This window comes from Gobius niger, assembly GCF_951799975.1.
Source record: "Gobius niger genome assembly, chromosome: 4".
Lineage (NCBI taxonomy): Eukaryota > Metazoa > Chordata > Actinopteri > Gobiiformes > Gobiidae > Gobius > Gobius niger.
Window position 1 is genome coordinate 8,282,919 of NC_136855.1, and position 21,945 is coordinate 8,304,863.

Here is a 21,945-nt window from a genome sequence, read left to right on the forward strand (position 1 = left end):
CCCCGGGCACGAATAAAGACCAGACAGGTACCCAGCAACTCGTCTAAGCTCAGGTATGAACATATCTCAGTATGGAAGAACTGTGTGCCCTCAGTCACACAAAAAGACCAAAGATGTTGTTAACATTTGGCCTCTCCCAGTATATTCCTATGGCTCCAAACGGGGGTGAAGTTGGAAGCTACCACGCTCTTCCACGGGCACGAATAAAGACCAGACAGGTACGTATCAACTCGTCTAAGCTCAGGTAAGAACATATCTCAGTATGGAAAAATGGTGGCCTGTTCCTTTAAAGTGCTGCGGTTGGATTCACACTGACTCAAAAGTACTGCTCTCGGGCTGGGGTTTAAGATTAAGCAGGGGTAATACTGCGTTGAAGTACATGTTTTCCTCTCTGTACATGCTCTTGGATGTTTTTTGTGCTGTCGACGTGCACTCCTCGCCCACCGACTCCCCCTGGTGTCGAGTCCTATTCCTGAAGCGCTTTGTTCTGAGTCACCAAAACATTTTACAGGTGAAAGTACAGTTCAGACGCAGATCACTCACAGCCTCGCGCAGCCCGGAGCTAAAATCCCCTCAAAGAAAGAGAGCTGCACTCATCCACTCCACACACTCCCACACGTCCAGTCCCTAAAAACACAGAGGAGTCATTTGTGCAAAGGACAGTAGTGCAGCCCGTGCCTGTCTGTGTGTGCACGGTGGGGAACGAAATGGTAAAAGGTTTAGGCGGGTGTTTCTGACCTCACCTCCTACACACAATACTCCAAAATCCAGTAGAGCAGAAGAGTAGTGGTGACAAATTACAGAAAGAAGGAAGTTGTAAGTTTATATATGTTTCTTAACAGGAGCTAGTGTCTACTTATGAGTGGGTGATCGGGAACAGGTCAAAGCTGAATGTGTTTAAAACTATGTGTGTGATGTTAGGTTCTTACAGTCTTTAGTTTTATGTCACTTATTGTCCCGCTGTGTTGTCGAGCGCTGCAAAGAAAGACCTCGACAAACTCCAGAGAGCTCAGAATCGAGCTGCTAGACTCTGTCCTTTTCGAACAAATGTTAGATCAGAGCATCAAAGACATGGATGAAAGTCCAGGGCAGATTGGCCTGTAGCTCTGTGTTGTCTCTGCATAAAATCTGGACCATAAAACCCTTTAGCCCAGGGGTGTCCAAACTTTTTTCATGGGGGGCCACATATTGGAGCGTACACAGGGTAAAGGGCCATGGGTCGGTCGTTAGTTCCACGAAACCTTCGAGTAGCAGAGGCTTAAATTGTGCCTCATGTCTTTATTTATGCTTAAAACCTTAATGCCAGCTCTGTCTCACAATAAAATGCTAGTTGTTAGGTTAGAATTGTGTAGAATTATTACATATTAAATAAAAAGGACCATCTCTGATAATGTGAACCGATTCAGCAAGCAGCCCGAGGGCCACCAAAAATTGGTCTGAGGGCCACATTTGGCCCGCAGGCCGCACTTTGGACACCCCTGCTTTAGCCTGTTCTCCAAACTGTGAAAAAAAAAGTAGTAGTGGAGTGGAAAGTATTAATCTTTCAAATGTAGTGGGAGTAAAAGTAGTATGTTTTCAACAAAAATACTAGAGTACAGATTCTCAAAAATGCTATTCACCTTATTCCGCCCCGCCCACTTTTGCCACTTTTTGCGTTGTCTCGGCACTTCCGTTGTCCAGACACTTCCGGTCGAGCGCGAAGCCCGTTCATTTTAACGGAGAACGAGGGAAAATATTCTCCGCTCAAATCTGATGTTTAGTCGATTGATTTGTGTAAAATGGCCAATGTTCACTTGAACCAACATGTCGACACTGCGGCGTTTCTCTGGGCGGTCTGAAAACGGCTTTGTTTTCGTGTAGTGGCTGATTTTATGTGGACTTCTCCAGTCCCATGTTAACACATAGGAGAAAAGGGGTGGGCACAATTCATGGCGGCGCCCACGCGAGCCTCCGGAATAAGGTGATTAAATGTACCTTTAAAGAAGCTACGTACCATCCAGGAGACATGCACCATCAAATGTAGGGATGCACCGATACCGATACCAGTATCGGGTATCGGGCCGATACCACAGGCTTGTACTCATACTCGTACTCATTCATGAGGTCCCGATACCAGAAACCGATACCATTTGACGTGCGGCCAGCGCACCAATGAGGCGCAGCTACGAGGCGCAGCTACGAGGCGCAGCTCTCAGCTGAGGAGAGAAGAAGCCACAAACTGGAGAATTCTGTAGTGGAAATACAATATTCCACATAGAGCTGACTTTATTACAGACTGCGCTCTCTAAATCAGAGTCTGTGCTGGATTTAACCAGAGCTTAATGTAGTTAGTGCTGCAGCGTCTGCAGTGTTTACAACATACAGGCTAACGGTGCTAACTCGCGGCTAGCAGTTTTGGCCATTCTGACACCGTTTTATGCCCAGGGGTTTATTCATCTGAAAAACTAACCCAGCGACTAAAAAGTCCTCAGAAAATCCAACGTAAAGACATACAGCATGTTTATATTGAGCGAAAATGAGCTGCAACAGAACAATGAAAATGCTGTAGCTACTCGCTAAGTTGCTACAAAACACACAAGAAAATCCACACGGAGCTGAAGTAAAGACGAAAAGAGACTATTTAAGTAACATCTCAATACTATTGTTAAATAAAAATATATGAATAAAGCACAGGCATTGGGGAGCTTTTGGACATGGGCTTTTCTGTCTATAATGGACAGTGCAATAAAAATTAAAAAATAAACTGAATGAAATTAAAATAAATAAATAAATGGCATCAGCACAATTCTAATATAACTGCTCTTAAATGTGTAGCAAATGTGTAAATTTACTAATTACAAACCAATCTGCTGTGAAAAAAGTAAGAATGTTGAAGAAAATGCCTTGTACTCGTATCGGTATTCGGTATCGGCAAGTACTTAAATCCAAGTACTCGGTTTTAGAAAAAGTGGTATCGGTGCATCCCTAATCAAATGCATACCTATACGAACCATAGATACATTGCCCGACATGCTACTAGTCAAAATGATAGATTTGGGTAAGACAAAGGTCCCCCTATAAAACACATGGACATATCCATGTAAAAATTGATGTACAATGTTAGTTTTTACAGATATCGTTGACCTGTTTTAAATATGAACATGAAAAATTTAGGCGAGGATAAAGAAAATTATTCTTTTATTCAGTGCTGTAGTTGATAACTTGCCAATAGTGGCACGGATAGTCACACTGCTTGTTGTGGCTATAACTAGGGACTCACATGCAGAAGTGAATCAAAATGACCTACTTCAGTAAAGGGTTAATTACGGACCACCTCTGCTTATTGAAATATGAATTTGTAACTTTTCCTGTTGGTTACAGATATAAATTCATAAACATTTTGGCGATCAGACCCCAGCAGTAGACATTATACGGATTATAGCAGGAATGAGGGCCGCATTTTGAAGTTTGTACAGCATCGAGGGACACGTGTCTCAAACCTTTATTTAGACTTGGAAACTTAATGCAGTTTTGTCTCTCAAAAAGTATTATTTTTTGAAGCTATAATGATTACATTTGCAGTACAATCTGCCATCTCTGGTTTTATGTGCAAATTCAACAAGCTTGAGGGCCACCAAAAATTGGTCTGAGGCCTGCATTTGGCCCCCGGGCCGCACTTTGGGCAGTACTGGAGTATAGTTAGTATGGATGGGTAGGTTAGAGTTAGGGATGTCTTCCCCCGGAGCCTGGACACTGGTGGTGGTATGAGAGACCGGTGAAGGATGAAGCCGTGGACAGAAGAGGTGGTGAAGGGGTGGAGGTGGGTCGCAGCACAGCTTAGAAGTGGACGAGCCATGATGCTGGAGCTTAAACTCAGCACCGAGGGCGATGATTGGCTACGATGAAGGTGTTGCTCTGTGCTAGTAGGATCCATAGCTCGAGGTAGGTGGCGCTGAAATTTGTCATCCAGGTTGAATTTACACCAAGGGTTCATTATGTGGGGAAAAATGTATTGCAAGTTTCTTTAAAAAATAATAGAGCCTTTCTATGCGTAAACATGGCCAAAACTGCCTGTAGTTTTGTCAGCGAAATCTGAATAATGTATGGAGCCGGGTTTAAATGGCTTTGATTAGTTGACATATTAGGTATTTCATAAGAAGAGAGTACGGAAATCTTGCTTAGTTTTGAATACGCAGGGGGGAGGTCTGTCATAGTTAAAGTTATTTAAAGTTCAACATTCAATAAATCACAGGTATTAGATATTGAAAATACTTAAAATTCTTGACACGTTTAAGACTTTAAAATGTGGTGTCTGCTGGAGCTATTAAAATGCAGATGTCGTCCTTGTGAGAAAACTGCATTTTAAGAAAACAGCCTTTGAAATTACAATTTCCTAATCCATCACTGTGTCTTAATCAGCACACACCTCATTGTGGAAAAATGAGGTTGATATTTGTTTCCAAATGGTTTACACATTAAAGGATTAAACTGGCCCAAAATTGTAATAAACCAAGTTTTGCCTGCAGTGTTTTTTTTGTTTTTTACAGAGCAAAAGAGGAGCTCATCACTCCACTCGACTCCCACTCATCTCCGTGTTCGACAAATACAGCTTTTAGCGTTTTCTCTCCTGACAGTGAATCAATTGTTTGAGGTCATATGAGCAAATCAGCAGCGCAACAGCAAAAAACACTGTGCTATTTCAAATCTTCCAGTCAAGTAATTTATACAGTATGTTGTTTATTTAAAGGCAAAGAGAAACCGCAATTTGAATTGTTCATAATGAAATGCTGGTAATTTTTTATTTAGCAGTTTTGACAAATATCTCTGAAAAACGGTGGTTCAGAGTCAGAAGTGTGTATTAGTCAGTTGTATTTAGTCATATGTACTTCAGTAACTTTTTAAGTAGCTTTAACTCTTGAAGTAGTTTTTGCTTGATCAAAAATAAAGTCACCACCTGGATCGAACTCACTGTTCTGATCTGGGGCTGCTGCAGTTGGTCAGGTCCAAAGAGTGAGATCAGCTTACCAACATATGAATGACCAGCTTATTCCATCAGTGGATTTCTTCTTCCCTGATGGCATATTCCAGTCCAGAGCTGAACCCCATTGAAAATCTGATGGACGTCCTGGGGGAGGCTTTGCGCAGTGGGTACACTCTCATCATCAATACCTTGGAGAAACATGAAGGCAGAAGCTTATTGAAACGATAAAGCAATGATTAAAGGTTAAAAATAGCAAATACTTCTTTAATATAGCCGCCCATCAAAGGTGATTGTGTGTAATATAATTATTGCAATACTGGCATATCGTGAAGTCATCGTGAGCCATGTATCATGTGTCTAATGAAATCCTGAGTTACCCAGAGGTTCCCACCCCTGTCTGCACCTGTGGAAGCTTCATTCAAACCAGTGACCTGGACAAAAGGAAAAAAAAAAAATTTGAGCGCGAGGGACTGATAGTCAAAGTAGCTCCCAACACACCCAGTCAGATATGTAAAACATGTCACGTGCCACAGAGCGCCAGATCTCCAGGTCTACAGGAGCCCAGGTAAGACGTTGATATGAATATCTTTTGTATGTGAATCCACAAAATATCATGTAATTGTTGTTCAGCGTTGGGCAGATTATCTGCTAATTAGAATACTTTTTAAGTATGGGCCAGTAATTCATTGTTTTCCTGTCTATTTGCGCCCTGTGAGAGCTGATTTAACATGTGATGTAACACATTATCTTATCTCATTATGTTACATTTGATAAAGCAGCACAGACGCTCAAACTGAAGAATTGCTTGATTCTTTTTTTAAATTAAAGTAACTAGTAATCAGTAATTAGAAAACAGTACATTCATTTTTGTAACCAGGAACTAAAACTAGCTTTTTAGATCTAATCTGAAGCAGTACATATCTTTCTGTGTGAGCTCAATATCTCTGCTCATTGTCCCTTAAAAAAAGATTAAAGCAAGTGCTTTAGAAATAAGAAGGACATTTCGAAGGAGTAATCAGTGGTTAGACTTTTATGGAGTGATCTGCCCGACACTGTTAGGGCGTGAACGTTCAGCTTCTTTATATGAACCTTTCAAACTGAATTCCTCTTCATTTTTGACTTTACTTCATAAGCAGTTTGAGTTATAGTGCTGACATTAGACCCATGTTTGGACTTGTGGCAATGAGTTTGAACAGATGTTCTTGTATGAGCCTCAAATTGAAATATCAAAGTTTCTATGGAAACTGGAAGTACTGTGGTTCAGTGCACAAACTTTGCACATTGCATTTTGTTGAGTTTTTGCATATTGTTGTTGTGGCTTATTCTAGTTCTGGGAATCATAGCACATTTATGTAACTGTGTGTGTTTCAACGAAGGATTTTTTCTTTTTTTAACTCTTCCTTTTGGTCTGTGCACATCTGCTGTCTGTGTTATTATGGCTTAATCGTGTGTTTGTGTCAGAGTATGGAGCCGACTCGATCACTGCAAATTCACCTTTATAGCACAAGTTACCTTGCCATTGATATTGTATTTGTATCAATAAAGTCTCACTGAGTAAGGTATTATGAAATGTAGTACTTATCACACCCGCACTGCTGCAATCTCGTTGTTCTAGCCCTGTTCCAGTCACCTGTCAAATGCAAAACAGAGAGGACCAGGGGTTCTTCAGCATAGAACTTCTGGCCCTCATTTTGATGAATATTATTACACAAATCAGAGATCAAATGCCTGTTACTGTACTCTAGAAATGTGAAAAATACTGTCAAATGTATTAGTAGAACACCCATTTATACATGACGTACAACTGTAGCTGGTGGCGTATAAAATAAAATAAAATAAAATAAAATGAAATAAAATGAAATGAAATGAAATGAAATGAAACGCTACCTTGTAGAACTACGATTATTAAACACATCAAAATGGTGTTTGACCTCAACAGTAGGGTGGCTTAGTTTAAAGCTGGCTGAGACATGCGGGATGTTCTACAAAACCTAGCAATGTGACCTGGCTGATTGCACTTCCTACAAATAGGCCTACCTCTCTCATCCCAACGGTAACCGGAGTGGGGCAGCAGGTAGTGGGTGCTCCAGCCTCGTCCTGTTGTTGTAGCCTATGATGTAGTTCCCTCAAGTGCAGACCACACGCTTGAATGGACTGGCCTGGTTTCTTCGCACAGCCAAAAAATCGAGATCTTAAAACAGACAAAGGACATTAAAGACATTAATTTGGTGTTTAGGCAGCCCAGACAATACTTTTTGAGGGTTCAGTTAAATTATGAGCAAATACTTTAAATTACCTTTGTGTCCTTCATATTAAGGCACTGATGGGGCATCATCATTTTGATTTCAATTTAAAAAGTGAAGCCAAACAGTGGCAATGTTTACAAAAATAAATGAATCACTGGTTAGAAACACTGCTCACGATCCTGTGGTCCTACCGACACAACACTGACGTTTGAAGTTGAAAGCGAAGTTTTAATTCAGGCTACAACTGGAGGGTCCAGTCTTGTTATAGGGTCTTATGTCTTATTACATTACTTATTACATCCCTCAAAGTACACATACATAGTATTCCAAAGTGTACGTAACTCATAGGAACAAGTTACACATAGCACCAGTGCTTAATTTGTAAATTAGTATTTTCAGGAACACTTTTGGTCTGATGTGATAGATTGGGGGAAAAACAAAACATTTGCCGGAACACTCTAATTAGACACCATTATATCAGATACATTTTTTGCCGGATCTTCCTAAATATTTCCCAGATCCTTTACCCTGAAAAAAATTTAATTGGGGGAATGCGTTGCCCCAAACGGGGGATCAAATAAGGCACTGCATAGCACATTATATTGTACTACATTTGGCAGGTACTGTATCAAGGGTATATTAAAAAAAAGTGTTCCTGACAAAGAGACAAAAGTTAACTTTTAATATTTCTTAAGCCTTGTGCCATTGGGCGAAGTTAAAAAATAATTGGAACTGAATTAAATGACTGTAGAAAATATACTCAACTCACCCTCTATCATCGTGCATTTTGAAGACTTCAGAGGGCACGTGCCGTGTGGACAACAGAGGAACTGCAGATTTAATTTTGTACAGGTTAAAATGTGTTTACTTTATAAACATTGAATAGAGAAATGAGTGCGATCCTTAAAAAAACGCGAAGGTGTAAACGTGAATGAATAAGTAATAATAATAATGACAATATAAAAATAATTGTATTTACTTTCAGACTGTCGTATCTTCACTCTCGCGATGTTTCAGTCCCGTATATAAACCCTGAAGTCTCGCCTCACGGTCTTTCTTTCCCCTTTAGCGGTGAAGGTGCAACAGTAATCGGTCGTCCCGAAACCGGGCTCATCCGACACCCTCACCAAACCCAGCTGAACTGAGCTCAACAGCGGCGCCATGCCTCCCAAATTCGACCCCAACGAGACAAAGATTGGTACGTTTGAAATGTTCTAATAAAGGACGATCTTCTCGCAGCCAAGATGGAGTCGCTTCGTGCAGACCGCGTCCGTGTGTGGGCCCCGGGTTCACATGAGAGGAATTTAAGATGGTAATGAGGGTTATATTAGAGAGTTAGATCTTCTGTGAATAAATACACGTTGCACGTATATGGTGGCCTGTTCAATACGATGTAGATACGGTTAAAACGACAGTTGAAGGCGACCACGTGTGCGGATGCTAACTTTAGCTGCTAACGCGGTTTGTCCACGGGGTTAGCTAGTCCCATTGACGACGCTACAAAAGACATCCCTCAGGTTGTCACTCTAGTTGAGCACTATTTACGTTTTCAAGTTAACTAGTTAGTTTTAGTACTGCTGTAAATGTGTCTCAGCAAAAACCAGTATGGCAATTTTCTATAACAATCTACATGAAGCCTAAGTACCTTTTACCATAAACTCTATCTAGAGTTTAGTTTAATGATGACAGTACCAGCCATTACATGCCTCGGGTAGAGCCTCATGATATTTTGGTGCAAATGTAGTGGTGTCTTTATGACAGGACTTGCTGTCACAAACTACATCAATTTACACTCCCAATCACAATATTCCACACCTGTATCACTGGGGGATCGACCTATAAGTAGAGGTGGGCAGTACTATTACATTTACTCAAGAACTTGGGTATCTTTTTGGAGAAAATGAAATATATATATTTTTTTTTCATGGCATTTTACTTGTACTTGAGTAAATTACTTTTTCCACTGTGTAAATATTTCGGTGGCAAAGGCTTCATCCTGCACCGTGTTTGCTAGAATTTTAGTTTTTCTGCTATTTTCTTAGAAATTTCATGATTTCCACATTTTATGGCATCATTTAAAATAAATCAGACTTTTTTTGCTCAGTTACTCGCAGTACTCAAGTAACACAAGTACTTTTACTTTTAGTGGAGTAGTTCGGTTCACAACTTTACTCCTACTTGAGTAAAATTAAATAACATTTCTCCTGAGTAAATATTTTGGTGACCGCCCACCTCTGCCTACAAGCCTAGTCCAGGAAACCTTTGCCCGTGGCACATGGAGCAAATGAGTCCAGTTTTATTTTGTGTAGGTATACAGGATTTTGACTGCCAGGAAATTGAGAAATGAATGGCTGTAGTGGAGGAAGGCGGGTGCAGTGAGGGTCAGATGAAGAGCAGAGGTCATCATAGGCAAACTATCCACAAAGACTCTTGTAATAGAGTTTACTCATTTCAAGTCAGACGTGTTGACAATAAAATGTGATAGTATTATACAAATTGTGTTGTACAATACAAGAACTTTATAGAGCGCCTTTCACAAAGCGCTTCACATGAGACAATTTTACATTCACTCCATACTGGGGGGGGGGTCAGATGCATATGTAGCTTCAGTTTCACCTGGGGGAGACTGACAAGAGCTGTCGCAACTGCACACATCTCCACCAACGGTCCCTCTGACCATCATTCACACAATTTGTACAAGTGATGAAGGGCCTTCCAGAGCAAGAAGGGTGTGTTGAAGTCAAATTGAGAAATATCATCTTGTTCCAAAGGCTCATTGAAACAGACAAGCAACACTTTTCTAATTTGCATTGTGTAAATGAGTGGTAGAGCAGTCAGCCTCCCGCCACTATGCCTGTCTGCAGTGACCGAGTATAATCCAGTGGAGGCTCAGAGAAACCCGGCTTTAGGAAACAGGGCGGTCCACAACAATGGTCAACTCTGTGCCGTAAAGTTTGGAACAACTTTCCTGTAGCGCTGTCGAGTTTTTCTCCCTTTACCACAATGACAAGAGTACTGTTGAAGGCTATTGTTTGGAAAATTACCAAAGACACCAATTTTCTCTGCAAAAGATGTCCTGTCCAAAGTGCCTAGGATACATTTCTGAATTTGCCCTCTACTCCTCCAGGAACCATGAAGGAGCTCCTGGGCACGGCTCAGTCTGTCGGCTGCACTGTGGAGAGATTTGGGCATAGACCCCATTTATAGCCACATACAAATGCAGATGGATGTTTTTCCTTTAACTTTAAGGGAGTTCATATGAACCCCTCTGTACAGACCAAGCCTTAGACTGGATATTCACAAACTGTTCAAGTGAATTCCCCTTTATATTCTAATGCATTTGTTTCCTTGCCTTACTGTATTGTAAAACGGTCACTCTTCTCTTACAGTCTACATGAGGTGCACAGGAGGAGAAGTCGGTGCGACCTCAGCCCTGGCCCCCAAAATCGGTCCCCTCGGTCTGGTGAGTACAAGGCTAATAAGATTTGATTTTTAGAATAAAGAGTTGATCATTTGTCCTTGAGGATTTAGCAGCCACTAATATCAGGACATTTGCAATTCAACTTAGAACATTTGATAAGACATAATTTGAACAGTCAGCCTCCCGCCACTATGCCCGTCTGTAGTGACTGAGTATAATCCAGTGGAGGCTCAGAGAAACCCGGCTTTAGGAAACAGGGCGGTCCACAACAATGGTCAACTCTGTGCCGTAAAGTTTGGAACAAAACGCTTCAATTCAAAATGTCACACGGCATAAGTACATGATGATCTGTTCACTTCAGACACAGTAATTCACTCGTCGTCCTGCTTTTCTCTGTAGTCTCCCAAGAAAGTTGGTGACGACATCGCCAAAGCGACCGGTGACTGGAAAGGCCTGAGGATCACGGTCAAGCTGACCATCCAGAACAGGCAGGCAGCTGTAAGTCCAAGGCAAACTTCAATGATGAAATATTTGGAGGGTTGGGATAAATTACCAATAAAGTGCATTATTTCCAGATCGAGGTGGTGCCATCCGCTTCAGCGCTGATCATTAAGGCCCTGAAGGAGCCTCCTCGTGACAGGAAGAAGGTCAAGAACAGTGAGTGTCAATGGATGCATACGATTTACTAGCTTTATTTTATCACATTGGCCAAAACTAATTTTATATTCTTCCAGTCAAGCACAGCGGGAGTGTGACCTTTGACGAGATTGTGGGAGTCGCTCGCACCATGAGGCATCGCTCTATCGCCAGAGAGATGTCCGGTAAATGACCCTTCACTAAATCCTATTTTCTAATGTTTATCAGGGTTTTTATAAGAAAGTGAAAGCGTTGTGCCAAACATGTCCCAAGTAGTAAATGGGATTCTTCTAACTGGCATTAAATCTTAAGTGTTCATTTCTGTTCGATGGGATGTGCACAGATTTTGGGCATTTGGGAGATTTCCTCTTCTCTCATCAGGCAAAACTTTAACACATTCTTATTGGCCATGTGGGCCTTAAAGGAGCAGTGGTCATTGAGTTTTCAACCAGCTCTATTTTAGCAGTTCAGTATGCAAAGTGGAAATACGATGGCAAAAGTTCTACAGAACACTTTTAAACCTTCAGTAAGGATAACATTAGGTTTTCTTTTGAGTAATCCAACTTTACCCTTTTTCTTTTCTAACTAAATGGCTCATTGAAACAGACTAGCAACACTTTTCTAATTTGAGTGGTAGAGCAGTCAGCCTCCCGCCACTATGCCTGTCTGCAGTGACTGAGTATAATCCAGTGGAGGCTCAGAGAAACCCGGCTTTAGGAAACAGGGCGGTCCACAACAATGGTCAACTCTGTGCCGTAAAGTTTGGAACAACTTCCCTGTAATTCTGTACACTTTTCTCTCACCTCCACAATGATACAAATGTCTTTGGTATTTTCCAATATACACATGATGCATTTCTGAACTTGCCCTCTGCTCCCGCAGGAACCATTAAGGAGATCCTGGGCACAGCTCAGTCTGTCGGCTGCACTGTGGACGGACGCCACCCACACGACGTCATCGATGACATTAACAGCGGCAAAGTCGAGTGCCCGTCAGAGTAAACGGACAATAAAAGAATTTGTACTGAAGAAACACCTGTGTGAAACTCCTTTTTTTTTAAGTAAAGGGATTGTGGAGGTACAAATTCAGATTGAAGTGTGTAAATCTGACTTGAAAGGTACAGCTAATATAATTTGCCTCATTAAGTTTTGCTATTGGTTTAATGGCTTGAATAATGCCTTCAGAACTGTAGCCAGTGCCAGCAATAAGTCAAGATAATGTAGTTTGGGACAGTTATAAGCTGACAACTGAATGCACTCGTTCACGAGTATCGCGGCAAAGCAGCATGTTTAACTGACAGGGATCAGTTTGCTGAACAGTGAAGTGGATTTTTCTCAAATTATTCACCAAAGTACTAAAGCAGGGTGTCCAAGGGTCATGTAGGTATTAAACGTAATAGCATTGGATTCAAACTGGCATTAAATCTAGCAGGTGGTTAGCCTGTCGTGCTTTTAACTCTATTTGAATAGTTAAAGTCCGCAAAAAATTAATGATTTTTACTTCCAGCCCCCGACAAATGTTGGAAGTGGTTGGGACTGAGTTCTACAAAACCCAATGCAGAGTTTGACTAGTTTTAGGCATATTAAATGCTTTATTAAAGACACACCTGTTGTAAGCTACTATTGTAGCCACAGCTGCCCTGAGGTAGACTGAGGCTAGCAGTCTGTGCCATCGGCCCCTCTGACCACTCGCTACATTCGACCATAGTCTTGTCAATAGATTAACGGTGCTTACACTTCTGTACATTCAAATACATGCACGAGAGTGGTTTTAACACAGTATGTTTTACTTCTACTTGAGTAAAGGAACAGAAAAAAACATGTTAGAATTTTGTTTTTCAGTATTTTTGGGAAATTCTTTTTCACAAATTTCAGATTTTCACACATTTTCTAGTGTCATTCAAAATACTTTTTTTTTTACTTGAGTAATTGTTTGGGTCACTACTTTTAACATGTACTTGAGTAAAAATATTTCAAAGTAACATTACTCCTACTCCTCTGCTTGGGACTGCCCACATGGCTGCCATTGCCAATGGCCTATGACAACATGGCTGGATGGAGGAATCGTCTTTCCCCAGGACTGTGTGCACTGATGCAGCTGTATGAAGTAAATATGTATCTGCCTCACCTTTTCTCAAAACCACAGGAAATGAAAGTTGTATTACAAAATTTATTTCAATCTTATACAAATGTATAAATATTTGAAGTCAGAACTAACAATGCAAACCGCTACAGATCTTTGACATCAGTGCTGACGCCTCAGTCACACCAACACAGTCGAGTACTACAGCATCGCGAGACCCTCTAATCCATATTTCAACTAGTTTGTGTTGCAAAATGTATCAAAATGAGAACCTTCTATTTGACTAACAGAGAGGAGTGAACTCTTTGTGCTTTAGGCTCATCGTTGTTTTGGAAGACGGTGTTGTGGCAGATAATTCCAGTAAAAGTCCATATTGTAAACCGAGAAATACGCCTTTCAGTTCTCGGCCTCGTCGTCCTCGGCGTCTGGCTCCTCCTCCATCCGCTCCTCTTCCTCCTCCTCCTCTCGGCTCCGGTCGTTTTCAGAGTCCACTTTCTTCTCTTTGTCTTTGCGTTTCTGCTCGGACACTTCCTTCTTTCCCTTCTGACCCTTTTTATAAACTGTAAGAAAGAAAAAAACAACTTGCTTTAAGATCCACAATGGGCATTCATCAAATAATATTACTTCCCACCGAGACTCACCCTCTCTTTTTAGAAATAAGACATACTGTGGTTGTATTGTACTATGTAGATTAATATACAATATATAAATCTATTAGGATGTTATTTTGTTTAAAATTAGCAATAGATACAGACGGCATCTCTGGAATTGCCCATATATGGTCATTTTTGAAAACAGTTAAGGGGGAAAACAATTTTGAAAAAAATTAAATTTTCTCTAATTATTCAAGAACTACTGTAAAAAATGCTGAAATATGGATATAGTTTTCTACTAAATAAAAATACAAAGACATGGGGAGGAGCAAAGTGGTTCAACAGCCCATAAATACATGAATAACGGAGAATGCTAACTTGATGCTACATGTTAGCATCGGGCTAATGCTAACGGTTAGCTAGCGCTTGCTACAACTGCCGTTTTTTTACTTCTACTGAACAATCTGTTGCGACAAAATATCCACATGGGCCCGATTTACACTTGACTTTATTTATGTGATAAATAAGTTGATATTCCACCAGAAAATGGCTAAAAAGAGTGGAAAATTGTGTTTCTCTAAAGATTCTATTTTCCCCCTCGGCGAAGCCACGCCCCCTTCTATGACGAGATGCCGTCTGTATCTATAACGTTATGAATTGTGGTGAGGACAGTGAGCAAAAAAGTCCATGCTAAGCTCTGGAAACTTTCCTTTTTAGTCCCATTTACTAGACATATATCGTCCTTCATTTCATTTAGGATTTGTCAGTCCTAAATTTCCTAAAGTTGTCTCCAGCTGTTAAACTAGCGTCGCTAACTTTGCACAAACCTTCTAAAGCTTCTCTGAGAGGCTCCAGGAATCGCTCAAACTCCATTTCCTCCATCGCTGCCAAAACGTCCCCCGCATTCAGCGTTTTCCTCTTGGCCTTCATCGCAAAGTTGTTGGCACTAAAATCAAAACAAAGCACGATAAAGAGTTCATGAAAACATCAAAAGAGAAATGAATGATTGTTTAGAACTGTTGGTTGGGTTTCTTTTCTTTACCAGGACGTGGCGTACAGCACGAAGACGCTGGCCGCCTGGGAAATGGCTCTTCTGGCCTCTTTGGACACGTTCACTCCATCTGGGAGCTGAAGAACACAAAAACAGGGTTACAGTAGTGCCCACACCCAGGCAATACAGAAAAATATTACTATTACTTTATGCCAACGTTTTGCACACATGAAAAAGTTACATGATTTGTGCCATAACGGTGACATAAATTCACAGTAATCTAGTTAATAAGTAGTAGGGCTGCACAATATATCGCAAATAAATGGTATCGCAATATTAGGTGATGCAATATCCGCATCGCAAGAAACCACAACATCACGAAAGTCTGACTGACTGAGATCAACACATTTTTTCGCAAACTCAGCCAAAAACAATGAACAGAACTTAAAAATGTATAAAAGTTCAGTTTTAGTTAAACATTTCCTAATAGAGTTCAATGTGACCCTTGTTAGGGCTGAAACAACTAATCGATTATTGAAATAGTCAACAACTATTTTAGTAATCGATTAATCGTTTTCTAGTAAAGACAGACTCAAATAGAGCAAAAATGACATGACAATTATGTATTTTTGATGAAAACCTACTTTGTTTTTAGAGTTCGTGTCTGTAGTGTTTGGCACATTGCAAATTTTATAAATATCTGTGTCTTGTCCAATCAGGAAGCAGAATTAGCACAAAGAGTCTCCTACAAACATTCACTTTAAGTTTACTCCACCAACATTAGGGCTGAAACATGTGTCGTTATCGCATCGATAGAGATATGAACATTCAAGATATTAATATCAAACAAGCAACAATAAATCGTTATCGTATTGATATCAAGATATGAACATTCAAAACTTTAAAGAGGGGGTATTATGCTTTTTTCAAAAACATAGTACCAGTCTATATCACACTACAATGATGACGAAACCTTCTGTTGGTCTGTAAATGCAGTAAATTAGAATAACTGCCTTGTATAAAATTGCTCTCTCAAAATAGCTGTAGGAATGTCTTGAAATAGGCCTCTGTCTCTTTAAGAACCTCTGACCGTTTCCGACACGCCCCCTCCACACGCTGTCTGTGGCATCCATAGACTGTAAAAATAATGGACGTCTTCTGCTCACTCCTCCCCGTTTACCAAAATGACCACGGCCGTGGGGGAATTCATGGCGGATTTACAGACTCCCCCTCCCCAGTTCTGACGAAGCATGTTCCTAAAAAGGACATACGGGCGGGATTTTCACCGTAGACTCGGCCCTTGCGTGACGTGTAGCTCGCGCTGCTTCAATGCTAACAGTCCGAGCCTCATTAAGTACGAGATTTCAAAAATTCTTATTACGAAAACCAGCCTGGTTTCATATATTGTGATTAACCCAGCGTTATCACAGGAGGAATATCTAGCCTAGTCTAGTGTTGAAAAAATTGAAACCAGGCGTTAAAGTTGTTTTTAAGGTGTCTAAACTCCAATGCTTTTCAATGGGGGCCTAGCGGCGATATGGAGGTACTACAGCAATGGCGGCCCCCAGTGTCGTGGTCATAAAGCAGAGCAGCCAGCGCCCACTGGTGGCATCAGTGGGGAGGGGGTTCTGCTGAGGAGCAGTGGTTGGTTACTCGGCTGGTGACGAAAGCTCGGAGGCGTCTCCAGGAGGTGGGGGCGTCTAGGAGGACTCAGGCAAAAGTTTTTACAGATTACTCAAAAATACGTGAATGTGCCAAGGCAACACTTCAGGCATGTTTTTAATGCTGGAATGACATAATAACATGATGTAAAATTTAAAAAATTAAAAATAAAAAAAAGCAAGCTAAAAACAGCAGAGATTTTCATCAATGAAACTGCGCTCTTTATGATTATGTTTTTATTTTCCTGAAAAATGCTTGTTTTTTGCTAGTTATAACCCACAGTTATCTCGATGTTTATGCCAGATATCTCAATATCGATACGATATATGAAATTTTATCAATATCATTCAGCCCTAATCAACATGTCCTCAAGCGGCGCCACTATAGCTTTAAATGGTAGGATTTATTTTTTTTAATTCTATTTCCAAAAAAATAATCGGTAGATTAATCAATTACCAAAATGATCGTTAGTTGCTAGACCCTAACCCTCGTTGATTTTGCTTTGATGACTTCTGCTGAAAAACACAAGATCTGTGTTTAATTTGAGTGGAACATGACGTGTTGAAATAGTTTGTTAAACTATATAATATTGTACAGCTGTATCGCAAGTTATTTTAATATTGTGCAGCCCTAATAAGTAGTGTCGTTTTGGCTATTATCATTGTACTACTTTATTATGCGTAAACTATGTATGCTCGATTCTTGCGGGGTTTTTTTCCACATACTATAGTAAAAAGGCTGTCATCTGACTATATCATAGATACTTTCACTATTTTGGGGTGTCATGTAATTGAGATCAAATGAACCACCACCATAAGGTAATCTCAAAAAGTGGGACATGGCGTGATGGACTTGACTCTATAGGTTTATGTTACACACACATTAGCATAGGAGCAGTTCCTTTGCCAATAGACACCCTGCACCTGTTATTGTTACTCTCTATGTACACCTAGCTTTATATTCATCACTGCTGTGTTTACAGTTCACTCGTCAACATTGGAGCAGAGGGACAATATTTAAATAGACTGCAATATAGTCAAAACAGGGAACAGGTAGTCACTCTTTTCGCTCGATAAAGCCCCACATTTAGCCCGTTACTACTCACCGCCTCTTTGATAATCCGTGTGATGACCGCGTTGGGCAGGTTCAGGTCTTCGGGTCTCTCCGCCATCCTCACACCGGGAAATCCTCGACTTTAAGACGGTGGACGGAGACACCAGGAGCGGGCAAACACCTCTCTGCAGACCGGGCAGCCGATCAACTGCAGGAGACCACAACACGACAGAGAGCAGCGCGGTTAGCCGCTTTAGCTCCTGCAACAACAGCTTACAACGACCTGCTCCTAACGTGTCGGCCACGGAGGAACTGGAGGGAGCGACCGTCCGGAAATGTGCGGGTGTTGACTGGTTACTGATATGTGACTGATCCTTGAGTTCAAAACCTGTCCCGTTTTGTTTAGGAGAAGGTCGGATCCACTTTGTTTTTAGAGATTTCCCGCGAAGCTTCCAACTTCCAACCACGAGCTGTCGGACTTCCGGTTATGACGTCAAAACTGTGACCGTACTTCCGGTAAACCGGTTTTCCCATGTTTTGTGTTTTTTTTTTTTTTTTAATTTTACCCCTTAACCCCCACCTGAACCGAGTGCTTTTGGCATTACCCAAATCTAAAAACAATAAAGAGGCAAAAGAGCGACAAAAACGCAAGATTAAAAAGTGATGAAAAACGTGACAAACAAGTAGAGACACTTCGAAAATGTGACGAAAACGCAGCAAAAGAGCAACAAAAACGTGCCGGAAAAGCAACAATAACAAAGCGACAAAAACATGACTAAAGAGTGATGAAATTCAGACCAAAAATTAAATAAGAAAGTAACGAAAGAGCGACAAAAAAGTGAACAAAACATGACAAGAGCGCTTAAAAAATGCAACAAAAAAGCAAGGATCAGTTTTGTAGGTTCGGTTTAGTTTATTTATATTGATTTGAACAGGGACAGAGTACAATATACATAAACCTCGAAAAAGAGAGCTGCATTGTACCAGGTTGTAGCACTGTCCCTGGGCAGGCTGATGTCAACAAAGTCTTGAAAATGCACTATTAATAATGCATTTCCCCCAAAGCAGCATTAAAATAAACACACTCTTCATTCATTCCTAACCATTCGTTTGCAAATACACTCTTCCATACAGTACATTGTGGGAACAGGTTTGTTATTAAAGAAGCCATTTTTGGCCTGGTGTGAAAAAGTGTTAAAATGGACACATGTGGTCAGCTCTGTTGGCAGCATATTCCACTGTCTGACGGCCACACTCGAGCTGCCGAATGCTGTTTTACACTTTCTTAGGCCTTAGCTTTCAAATGAGACGTTATTGTGGCCTCTTAGTTGTAAGTTCCAGTCGAGAACCTGAAAAAGCTGAACTGGCGAAATGTGCTTGGTAAAGGTGGAGGGGTTAAACATGCACAATTACAAGAAAATGGTTTTGTTTTATATTTTTGTGAGAAAAACCCTAGAGTCAAATGTTCTTCACGAGGTTGTTCAATGAGATGAGATTGGACAGTGATTGTTATAGGGCTGCACAATAGGAGAAAATATTCTATGACTGTCTTGAATATGGTTATATATATATGTTGCTGTAATATAACAATAGCCTATTATTACAATATTTTAGCTAAACGATTCCAACAATGTAAGGCAAGTCAAGGCAAGTTTATTTGTAGTGCACATTTCATGATTCAAAGTGCTTCACAGTTACGTAAAATTACAAGAAAGCAATAAAAATCAATCCATAAAACATCAGTATTAGAGTGCAGATAAAATACTTTCAGCTATAATAACCACTGTTTTAAATTCTGTTCTCTGAGTGACAGGAAGCCAGTGCAGAGACCGGAGCACTGGACTAATATGGTCTTATTTTCATGTAATGGATGTACTGCAGCTCTAACAGTGAGCAGCCATTACAGTAGTCTTACCTGCTGGAGACAAATGCATCTCTCACTCTGGTTTTAACTCTATTCCTCTGAGCTTAGCAATGTTTTTCAGATGGTAAAAATCTGATGATGTTTTCACTTTGATGTGGCTGTTTAAGTTCAGCTTAAGTCCATGATTACCCCTAGCTTTCTAACCTGATTTTTTTCTGTTTTAGAGAGAGACTGTTTAGCCGCATTATGTAATAAAAGTCCAAAATGTAGTAAAATTGTCCCTTTATTTTGTATGAACCCTCCCCAACACATTATGGAATACATTTTGCTGCATTTTGTAATAAGTTATTACATTTTGAGACAGTTATTACAAAAAATGTAATAACATGGTGCATTGTGTAATAACGTGCCAAAACATACTTAAAGGCCCTATACCCGATTTTTTTTTAAATTACAAACAATGAAAGAAGACACAATACAGATATTATTTGTAGCATCCAAATTCATCACAGGGACAAGTTTATAGGCAAATTTCACAACTTGCACTTTTCAGGCTCACATCCACAGAAATGCTGGAAAACTATCCTGAAAGTTTATGAAATTGATGTTTTATCATTAGATGTATATGTGGCAGGGACAGGTGTGGTCAGGTGATCACATGAGGCTATAAAGGGAGGAGCTACACAGGCTTGCTTCCTCTTTCTGAGCAGGCCTGTGCACACGTTGCTTCCTGGTGAGAACAACTGTTTAGGTTTTAAGGTTATAAGGTTCTTTTTTTTGTAAAACACTGACATTGTGAATTATTTTGTATTCTTCCAAGGGTCTTAACAGTCCAGTTTTAAAGGTATGCTTTTAATTGTAAATTGTTCTGTTATATTGTTTAATAATCGCACTGTGCTTTTTATAGGCTCAGTGCTGGTTGCCGTTTATTTTTGAGTTAGTTTCAGTTTACTGTGTTATTTCATTTTAAACAAGATCTTCCCAATTGGTGTGGACCTAATCTAGCAACAGCTGGGTGGGACAGGGGTTCACTCTAGGTGGTGATTTTATTTGTAGTTTTGGTGGTGGTGGCACATGTATATATGGGTGATTTCTGTTGTGGAAATGGTGTTTATTTGTGTTTAACCTTGTGTTTGTTTTTCACTAATAGTATACCCCCCTCACCCCAGCTCGAGGCCACACCACTACAGTCCCAATTCCACCATGTTTAGTATTTGTGTTTAATTGTAAATAAACTCTGCCTTAGGGCTGTTGGACCCCACACTGACTGTCTGGCTTTGTTATTGAAGCGTACCTGTAGTTTAACACCATTGCTAGTGTTACATATAGTAAACTCCAACACACCAATGTTGGAGTTTACAACATACTAAAGGAATCAGCACTATAGCACCGTTTGGCCTGTTAAGTGATGTCATCACTCTTCTTCGGGTCCAAAGGAACTGGGAACTTCAAGGCCTCCAACACACACTGAGACGCCGCCTGCTTCAGTCTGAGTCAAACTGTCTTGTCGATCAAGCCAAGTCTGAAAAGGACTCTCAGTCTCCTCTAAACTTTAGCACACATGACATCAGTATGCCCACCTCTCCTGCACATCCACTTCAAGTAATGGAACTGACTCAGGGGAGTTCATTCCTGCATCTTTGGTGTGAGCAGCCTGGAGTAGTAACTTTTAGTAACTGCCCATTAGTTCTCTCAACATGTATTTAAAACATTTAATAACATGTTTTAAATCATCAAAGCAATAACATCAGCAGCTTTTTACCATCTGAAAAACATTGCTAAGATCAGAGGAATAGCGTCAAAACCAGACCTAGAGAGACTTATCCATGCATTTGTCTCCAGCAGGTTAGACTACTGTAACGGCTGCTCACTGTCAGACAGCTACAGTACATCCAGAACGCTGCTGCTCGAGTCCTGATAAGAACCAGGAAATACGACCATATTAGTCCAGTGCTCCGGTCTCTGCACTGGCTTCCTGTCACTCAGAGAATAGACTTTAAAACAGCTCTGCTTGTGTACAAGTCTTTTCATGGTTTAGCACCAAAGTACATCTCTGACATGTTAGAGCCGTATGAACCATCTCAGGCACCGAGAACTTCAGGGAGGGGCCTCCTGGTGGTTCCCAGAGTCAATAATACACACGGTGAGGCTGCGTTTCAGTTTCATGCAGCTAAAATCTGGAACAGTCTTCACGAGGATGTGAGACAGGCCTCAACTCTGACAATGTTCAAATCAAGGCTGAAAACAGTTCTTTTTACCGATGCATATGACTGAAAGTATTTTATCTGCACTCTTGGTTTTACTGTAATTGATTAATTTTTTGTTGATGTTTTTATTGATTGTATTTGCTTTCTTGTATTTATGCAACTGTGAAGCACTTTGAATTGCCTTGTGTATGAATTGTGCTCTACAAATAAACTTGCCTTGCCTTGCCTTG

General features: G+C 40.6%; 2 protein-coding genes across 3 annotated transcripts; one reads left to right on the forward strand and one right to left on the reverse strand.

Annotated features, from left to right (window-relative positions):
- The first annotated feature begins 8,242 nt into the window (after positions 1-8,242).
- rpl12 (ribosomal protein L12) lies at positions 8,243-12,295 on the forward strand. Of its 2 annotated transcripts, none has more exons than XM_079555187.1 (6): positions 8,243-8,404; positions 10,596-10,669; positions 11,027-11,125; positions 11,203-11,284; positions 11,362-11,448; positions 12,146-12,295. In XM_079555187.1, the coding sequence occupies exons 1-6, from the start codon at positions 8,368-8,370 to the stop codon at positions 12,262-12,264; spliced, it is 498 nt and encodes a 165-aa protein (XP_079411313.1). In that variant the 5' UTR covers positions 8,243-8,367; the 3' UTR covers positions 12,265-12,295. The 2 variants fall into 2 exon arrangements, with proteins under 2 accessions (XP_079411313.1, XP_079411314.1); XM_079555188.1 differs by having other exon boundaries at positions 8,377-8,518.
- Positions 12,296-13,675: 1,380 nt separating this feature from the next.
- Positions 13,676-18,123, reverse strand: pole3 (polymerase (DNA directed), epsilon 3 (p17 subunit)). Its single transcript, XM_079555921.1, has 4 exons — positions 17,697-18,123; positions 14,981-15,066; positions 14,766-14,884; positions 13,676-13,905 (listed from the first exon to the last, which is right to left on the reverse strand). The coding sequence occupies exons 1-4, from the start codon at positions 17,760-17,762 to the stop codon at positions 13,742-13,744; spliced, it is 435 nt and encodes a 144-aa protein (XP_079412047.1). The 5' UTR covers positions 17,763-18,123; the 3' UTR covers positions 13,676-13,741.
- Positions 18,124-21,945: the final 3,822 nt, after the last annotated feature.

Bases quoted from the DNA above. Each gene is read 5' to 3' on its own strand.
- rpl12 (XM_079555187.1), top strand. From the start codon at position 8,368: ATGCCTCCCAAATTCGACCCCAACGAGACAAAGATTG. The intron at 8,405-10,595 runs GTACGTTTGAAA...CTTCTCTTACAG, and splicing joins CCCCAACGAGACAAAGATTG to TCTACATGAGGTGCACAGGA. The intron at 10,670-11,026 runs GTGAGTACAAGG...TTTTCTCTGTAG, and splicing joins AAATCGGTCCCCTCGGTCTG to TCTCCCAAGAAAGTTGGTGA.
- pole3 (XM_079555921.1), bottom strand. From the start codon at position 17,762: ATGGCGGAGAGACCCGAAGACCTGAACCTGCCCAACGCGGTCATCACA. The intron at 15,067-17,696 runs GTGAGTAGTAAC...TGTGTTCTTCAG, and splicing joins CACGGATTATCAAAGAGGCG to CTCCCAGATGGAGTGAACGT. The intron at 13,906-14,765 runs GTTTGTGCAAAG...TCTTTCTTACAG, and splicing joins TCTCAGAGAAGCTTTAGAAG to TTTATAAAAAGGGTCAGAAG.